This window comes from Monopterus albus, unplaced genomic scaffold (assembly GCF_001952655.1).
Source record: "Monopterus albus unplaced genomic scaffold, M_albus_1.0 scaffold588.1, whole genome shotgun sequence".
NCBI classification, from domain to species: domain Eukaryota; kingdom Metazoa; phylum Chordata; class Actinopteri; order Synbranchiformes; family Synbranchidae; genus Monopterus; species Monopterus albus.
This window is the reverse complement of record NW_018128468.1, coordinates 36,345-45,024: the sequence shown is the minus strand read 5'-3', so window position 1 is coordinate 45,024 and position 8,680 is coordinate 36,345. Positions and strand designations below refer to the sequence as shown.

General features: G+C 39.3%; 1 protein-coding gene and 1 pseudogene across 1 annotated transcript; both read left to right on the top strand.

Moving 5' to 3' along the window:
• The first annotated feature begins 431 nt into the window (after nt 1-431).
• Nucleotides 432-3,485, top strand: LOC109953243 (amine sulfotransferase-like; annotated as a pseudogene).
• A 2,504-nt stretch (nt 3,486-5,989) lies between these two features.
• On the top strand, nt 5,990-8,476 carry LOC109953240 (amine sulfotransferase-like). The gene is made up of 6 exons (XM_020588670.1): nt 5,990-6,119; nt 6,235-6,440; nt 7,542-7,668; nt 7,889-7,983; nt 8,086-8,257; nt 8,340-8,476. The coding sequence occupies exons 1-6, from the start codon at nt 5,990-5,992 to the stop codon at nt 8,447-8,449; spliced, it is 840 nt and encodes a 279-aa protein (XP_020444326.1). The 3' UTR covers nt 8,450-8,476.
• Nucleotides 8,477-8,680: the final 204 nt, after the last annotated feature.

Below are 8,680 nucleotides of genomic sequence, written 5' to 3'. Positions count from 1 at the left end.
CAGTCACTGTGCTTTTTTCATTGAAAATCTAAATTAATGTATTCACTGAAAATAATAATAAAACACACTTTGACACATCTTTGTGTCAAAGCCTCCCTCCCAGCACTTTCAACTGATTTTCTCAACTTGTCTCTACATGATATGTCAATAAAGTTATAAAACAGACTTAAGTCTGTGTTGTATTTAAACGTTACTGTTGGTGGAAGTGTGCACCCAGCAGTCAGCATTTTCAGACTTGAAGAAACCAACATGTGCTTACACAAATCAAAGTCCAGAGTCCAGATGCTGTAGCCGAGAGGTGTGACAACCCAGAACATTTCTCTCATTTTTTGTGTGATCTAGAACTAACATGGAGCAGATCAGCAACTTCCTCTCCAGGTATAAAAACTACAATTTTGCCACCGGTTTAACAACTGCTGAACACATTGATTCACTACAGAGCTTTGAAATACGAGACAGTGACATATTCCTCGTCACTTATCTAAAGTCAGGTCAGTAAAACAGTCACTATATCATATTATTTATATTCATGATGATCTGTCCTGCTGGGAACAGATTCACTGATGATGTATGATTTCTCCAAACTGCTCCCCCTCACAGGAACTATATGGGCTCAGCAGATCATCATCTCCATCTGTGAGTTAAGTGGAGGTCTGAATGAATATCCAAACAACTGCGAGCAGATGCCTTGGCTGGAGTTCAGGGAGGGTAGTGAACACTACTCTCTGCGACCGTCTCCACGACTCTTCTCCTCTCACCTCACCCCAGCTCTCATGCCTCTGGGACTGAAGGACAAGAAGGCAAAGGTGTGTATTTTATGCACTGGTGGAAGAAGTAGTAGTACCACAGTGTGATAGTACTCTGTTACAAGAAGTCATGCCTTCAAAATGTTACGTTATTAATGTAGGTTTTATTGATTTTTAATCAATTTATCTATCTATCTATCTATTTAGATGGAATGGTAAATTTCACCTTAATGTACATTACACTGAATCTGTATGTAGGTTCTATAAAGTTTTGATTGATTTGATAGTTAGTGTTGTACACAAAATTACATCACATTAATACAGTGTCAGTTTAATAGAAAAAGGAGTGTGTATTTTTAATGCTACTGAAAATTATACTAATAAACAGTACCTAGTACTTGACAATATGTGCAAGGCTAACTTTTTCACTTTGGTGTTTAAAATATAAAAAAGTATTTACTGACCACAAAACGTTACCAGACCCTGATGTGTTAAAATTGTGTTTTATATTTGAACAACAGTCAAAAATTTGTATAAATGGAAAAAGCAACAAATCCTCACAAATCCTCCTAAAACCAATAATTAAACTTTCAGTGATTCAATATTGTAATTTTGGCTTTTATTCATTTTTTTCTTAATGGGAATGTACTTCTATATTTATTTTGAAATGGATCAGGTTAAATTCTGATTGCTGTTTCTTTGTTTCTCAGATCATTTATGTGATGCGTAATCCAAAGGACAACATCACCTCCTATTACCACTTCAGCAAAGTCTGCTCTGACATGGAGACTCCGACAAGCTTTGAACACTTTTTGCAGCAGTATTTGACAGGCAACGGTGAGATACCTCAGCTCCACAATCTGGATGTTGATGATGTTGGTTGATGACCAGACCAAATACTCTGGTGCTGATGAATCTGCAGTTAATCAATCATTCAATTCATTCAAGCTCATACCTCAGCTCCACAATCTGGATGATGATGATCAAAATTTTTTTTTTAAAGATCAAAGATTTTGATTGTGCAAGACATACAGGAAATTAAAATACCATTTCTCTCCCACCTAGTATTGAATGCTCATACCATTTAAGAAACTAAAATAAAATAAAAGTAGAATAAAAATAGTAAAAGAAAACTAAATTAAAGTAATTAGGATAAAACTAAACAGCAACTAAATCAGTGACAGTAGTGCAAATAATAACCAGAGGATTGTCAGATGGTTAGCATCACCAGGGGCATAATATTTGTGAGATGCACATGGACAGTAGTGCAAATGATCAACAGCAGCAGACGCTAAAAACAGCCAGCAGCAGATTTACACATAATATAACAAAAAGGAGGAATGTACTGAGTTTGTGCACAACAGCAGAGGTAGTCTTTTTACTCTTTTACACTTTGCTTACTCGGTAATATCGTAGACGTTGACCACCTACCAATTAAATACAAAAACCCACTCCTCATTTCTCTAGCTATTGCCAAGAAAACAATCTTTCAAAACTGGAAATCAAAAAAATCACTACACATAAACCACTGGACCAACATTCTGATAGAATACACCACATTACAGAAAATGGCATCTACTCATAAGAATAGTTTATTAGCTTTTTATGACACATGGAACCATTTTTAACACATTTCAACTTGAACCAAACACCTGGGGCTGAGGCCACGCACATTCCCACCAAACTCTAAAAATGTAACAAGCTACTTTTATTAGTAGTACTGTTATCAGTACCATCATCATTATTACTGGTAATTTTTTATTTATTTCCCCTCCTTTTTCCTTTATTGTGTTTCATAGACTGAATAAGTTGGAAATACCCACACTTCACACACTACAATCTTGTAAAACACTCTATATCCTTTTGTAATGTCATGTAATTGTTGTCTTGTCTCCCATGTTCGGTACTGTTTTGTTAACGCGTTACTTTGTTTAAAAAATAATTGCCATGCTTGCATAATCTATAAATTGAAAAAAAAAGAGGTAGTTTTTTATGTTCTGTGGTGGGTCACAGTCCAGGGGCAGGGGGCAGAGCGGGGGAATAACTTCAATTTCAGTTTAAAGTCTTTTTGAATTGGTTGGTTGTGTTTGCGTACTGTTGGAATGAACACAGTATATTCAAGAGACACATTTATATAAATCTTACGTTAAGTGATACATTATACATTTATACAGTTGGAGGGTCGTCCTGGTTTGACCACATCAGAGAGTGGCATTCAAAGAAAGACCAGTACAACATCCTCTTCCTGACCTATGAGGACATGATCTTGGTAAGATGTGCTTTTTTCCTCAGGTTGTTCATGTGAAAACACTCCAATAAATTCTTTGTCAGAATTGAAGTTTTCCTCTGTTGGTCTCCTGTTTCTTTGTTTCAGGACCTGAAGGCAGCAGTAACTAAGATCTGCAGTTTCTTAGGAAAACAGCTCAGTGAAGCAGATGTTGAGCAAGTTGTAGAAAAAGCCACATTTAAAACAATGAAGAAAGACCAAAAAGCCAACTATGAGTTTGTACCAAAAGAGAGGATCAGTGGAAACTTCATGCGCAAAGGTAACGCAACATAACTGCAGCTCATATAGAGAAACATCTGAACACATACAGTAACAGGTGCAGCTTTAATTTTGTCATTGCAGGTCAGATCGGCGACTGGAAGAACATCTTTACTGTTGCCCAGAGTCAAAGAGTTGATCAATTGCTTCAGGAGAAACTTGGTGATCTGTCTCTGAAGTTCATCTGGGAATAAACAGAGCAGCAGCATCAACCTTAAGGCTTTTAGCCTTACAACTCCAAAATTCACTTGCACTACGAACATGTACAGATGCTAAGGTGTATGCTGTTTTTAGGTGTCAATAAAAAGCACCAATTACAGGTATATCTATCCATTATCTGTACTGCTTAGCCCTGAATAGCGTCATGGGGGTGCTGGAGCCCCTCCCAGCTGATAGTGGGTGAGAGAGGAGGTACACTCTGGGTAGGTTGCCAGTCTGTTATTCCAAAGGGTCGCCAATATCCAAGCCTTGTGCTATTAACACAGATCAAGCTAAAGGCGGTGTAATCGCGAGCCATCCTGTAAATTCAGACAGCAGGCCGGCATTTCACACCGAGATGTGACATCGCTCTGTGTCAGTTGTAACCTAAATCTTGCACCAGTGGTCTACAAGCCAAAACAACAATGGCAGGAGAGATACGTGCAGATGTAGCCTTTTTGGTTCTTCAGGCATTTTTTTCACACAAAATTGGTTAGTGTGGTTCTTGCCATGTGTGTGAATGTTATGAATAATAATGATGGTTATGTACGGTAACCCAAGCTTCTATGAGTATAGGCGTAGCGCTCTAAGAACTGTTGCTATTGGGTTTATCCCTCACCCATGAGCAGTCCTGAAGAGATTTCTTTTCCTGCCCTGTGCCCTGCACTGGGCTGTCCCCACTCTGGTCTGCTGTGGTAGCATAAATGCCAATGCGACCTGAGTTCGGCTCCTTATGCCAGCACTTTTCCTTCAGCTGGTGGGGGTGGAGACAGCAGGGTGGACCCATGCCCATATAACACCTGACTGCCACTGTGAGAAGGCAGAATGGCCAATCTGTGATCAGGGGAGGACAGGTGCAGGGAAGGGCACATAGTGAGTGTGTACGCCAGACAAAATGCACAGATAACAGTTGAGGTGTGAGAGCATATTCCTTTTTTTTGAATGGAGAACAACAAAAGAATAATGATGTCAGTAGCCAGCCACAATCAGGCAGGTAGAACCAACAGAGGGGAACAAGAGCACCATGGAGAGCACACAGAGAGAGTGTGTGCATGCAGTAAGGGCACACACACATTATCATCTTGCCTTGACAGAACAGTCAGGCGAGAGTTACATTAGCTGACAGCAGACCCACGGGGCCTGGTTGGGCTCAGCCCGAAACCATAACATGAAGCCACTCTCCGGTGGGCCCACCACCTGCTGGAGAGGCCGTAAGGGGCCGGTGCATTGTGTTTTGGGCAGTGGCTGGGGCCAAGTGCCCAGCTGACCCAAACCTCGGATGCCAACTCTGTTTTTTGGGAAACCATTGTATCTGGGCATAACAAACACTAGAGGGAGTGCTAACATAAAAAATGAATAATCATGAGCTGGAACAAGCTGACATTTTGAAATATAGTTGAGTTTGAGCAGAAGAATTATTTTTCTTTTTATTTTTGATTTATGGCGGGCTCTGACATCACAGATTTGATACATGGGTTTTGGGTCTGCAATCAGTCTTGCGGTGTGTGGACCTCTGATATGCTTTTATTCATAGTTACACACACACATGCTGACCAGTGCAACATATATGCTTAAAGTCCCCACACAGTTAAGACAAACTGTTGAGGGGCAGGGAGCTGCCAGGGAACAAGCTTCACACCTGGCCACTATGAGTGTGAGGCCTAGCTCTCTCTTATGCTGGTCAGCACTGGTGTCTCAGCCAAACACCACAAAACTGTATGAGAACGCACCTGTCTGGTGGGCCAGTTTAAACACAGCAAGGCATGATTTTTATATTTATATAAAAAAAACTCTGATATAATAATCCCCGTAGTAATTAACCCGAGTTCCTGATTCTCCAGCGATGCTGTTGCCACCTTTGACCAGCTCCACTTACCTGTGAGTTCCTGACTCTCCAGTGACACTGTCACCACTTCTATCCCGCAGTACTTGCCGCTTGTTCCCAGACTACCCAGCAACGTCAGCTTCACTTCTACCTGCTTGATTTACTTGCTCAACTTACATCTTCACTGATGACATTCCTGCCCTGCACGGCTTACCTGTGTGTTCCTGGTTCCTCAGCTAAGCCAAACCCATTCCTGTCCCATTCCTAAATCCGTTCTTCTGCTCAAACTCAACTATTTTTCATAATGTCAGGTCAATGTATACTGTAATCATTGATGTAAATCATTGACAATATTAATAAGAGACAATTTACCAATTTCTTTGTGTTTAAGTCCCACACCAGCACTTTCAACTGATTTTCTCAGCTTCTCGCTACCTGATTTATAAAGTTATGGTCTCATTAATAAAAAAGACTGCAGAGTGTGTTGTAACACTAAAGGCAAATTCTATATTGTATTTAAACTTACTGTTGGTGGCAGTGTGCACCCAGCAGTCAGCATTTTCAGATATGAAGAAACCAACGTGCACATAAAGAACGTTGAGAGTCCAGCAGCTGTAGCTGAGACAACCCCATGGGCAACATTTCCCTCAGTTTTCTGTGTCATTCACAACTAACATGGAGCAGATCAGTGACTTCCTCTGCAGGTATAAAAACTTCGGTAAGACAACTGCTGAGCACATTGATTCACTGCAGAGCTTTGAAATACGAGACAGTGACATATTTCTTGTCACTTATCCGAAGTCAGGTCAGTAAAACAGCTGTTTACAGCACTGGATCACATTATTTGTCTCCATGGTTTTCTGTCCTGCTGGGAACAGAGTCACTGATGTGTGATTTCTCCAAACTGCTCCTCCTCACAGGAACGATATGGACTCAGCAGATCATCATCTCCATCTGTGAGTTAGATGGAGGTCTGAATGAATATCCAAACAACTGGGAACAGATGCCTTGGCTGGAGTACACTGATGTCCATGAAAACTACTCTCTGCGACCGTCTCCACGTCTTTTCTCCTCTCACCTCACCCCAGCTATCATGCCTCTGGGACTGAAGGACAAGAAGGCAAAGGTGTGTATTTTATGCACTGGTGAATTAAGCAGTAATACCACAGTGTAACAGTACTCTCTTACAAATAAAAGTCATGCCTTCAAAATGGTATTTAAGTAAAAATACAAAAGTATTAGCGTCAAGTACCAAACATAAAAGCACTCATTATACATGATGGCCTATGATTTCACAGTAATCTATATTACATTGAACCTGTGTTGTTGTTGTTAACATTTGATTTGAAGTATTGTACATGATATTAAATATTGCTTTAATAGCAAAACGAGAGTATATTTCTGATGGTATTGAAAATTACACTTTTTCACGGTATATGGTAATAGACAATTCTGTGCAAGGCTAAAAATAATTTATTTGCTGATAAATGTTTGAGTTAATTTTGTTTGGTCTATAAAATGTAGGAAAATAGATATTGCCCACAAAATGACAAGGCAATGCTTTAGTCCAGGGAAGCATGTTAATGTTATTTATTATAGCAACAGTCAAAAACCTAAATATTTTCAAATTAATACAAAGCACACCCTGTCAAGCAGCAAACCGTCATATATTAGAAACTACATTTACTTGTGTGATTAATTGATTATAGAATAGATAAACATTGATAATTTGTAGGACTAACAGATGAATGGCCCTGCGATGGATTGGCGACCTGTCCAGGGTGTACCCCGCCTTCGCCCGATTGCCGGCTGGGATTGGCTCCGGCCCCACCCGTGACCCCGTTCAGGGACTAAGCGGTAGAAAATGAATGAATGAATGAATGAATAACAGATGAATTGTTATTATGACATTCAAAGTTAAAACAAATTAACATTTGTACATTGTGAAACACATGGATAAAAACACAAGACTAAAATTACCAAACTTATTAGATAAAATGTAAAAGCAAACCAAATCATTAAACACAACTTTCTAAATAAAAAAAATGTTGATGACATAATATTGTAAATTAGACTTTTATTACATTTTTTGAGAGCACTGGGCTTCCATATTTAGTATGTGTTAAATGTCATCAAATAGTGAAATATTTGACTTAATTTTGGAATGGAGGAGACACTAGTGTGTACTGGAACAGATTCAATTTTGATTGTTCTATTTGTTTGTCAGATCATCTATGTGATGCGTAATCCAAAGGACAACATGATCTCTTATTACCACTTCAGCAGTGTCTACTCTGACATGGAGACTCCGACAAGTTTTGAACAGTTTTTCGAGCAGTATTTGACAGGCAATGGTGAGATACAGTACCTCAGCTCCACAATCTGGATGATGATGATGATCAAACCAAATTGTCTGGTGCAGATAAATTTGAAAAAACGACTTAAGTGGTCTTCATTTGAAAGTCTTCTTGAACTATGTTGGTTGGTTTTGCAGAATGTTGAAATAAATACAACATATTGAAAAACACATTTATGTAAATCTTATGCTAAGTGATACATTATACATTTATACAGTTCCAGGGTCGCTCTGGTTTGACCACATCAGAGAGTGGCATTCAAAGAAAGACCAGTACAACATCCTCTTCCTGACCTATGAAGACATGATCTTGGTAAGATGTGCTTTTTATTTGGTTTTCATTTGAAAACACTCCAATAAATTCTTTGTCAGAACTGAAGTTTTCCTCTGTTGGTCTCCTGTTTCTCTGTTTCAGGACCTGAAGGCAGCAGTAACTAAGATCTGCAGTTTCTTAGGAAAAAACCTCAGTGAAGCAGCCGTTGAGCAAGTTGTAGAAAAGGCCACATTTAAAACAATGAAGAAAGACAAAAAAGCCAACTATGAGTTTGTACCAAAAGAGATGATCAGCGGAAACTTCATGCGCAAAGGTAATGCGACATAACTGCAGCTCATATAGAGAAACATCTGAACACATCCATATCAGGTGCAGCTTTAGTTTCTTCAATGCAGGTCAGATCGGTGACTGGAAGAACATCTTTACAGTTGCCCAGAGTCAAAGAGTTGATCAGCTGCTTCAGGAGAAAATCAGTGATCTGTCTCTGAAGTTCATCTGGGAATAATCAAAGCAGCAGCATCAACCTTAAGATGTTTGTCCTTAATCTACGCTTACAAATCTACAATTTCAAAATTCATTTCTTCTCTGTCTGTCTTGTACTAACAACAAGTACAGCACTTGCTAATGTGATGTGTTGATGTGCATCACAAAAAGTACCCATTAAAATGACTTAACTCAATCTTAGACTTCTGTAGTAGGGAAAAATGAGCGCACACACGAGAAGATGCCAATAAAT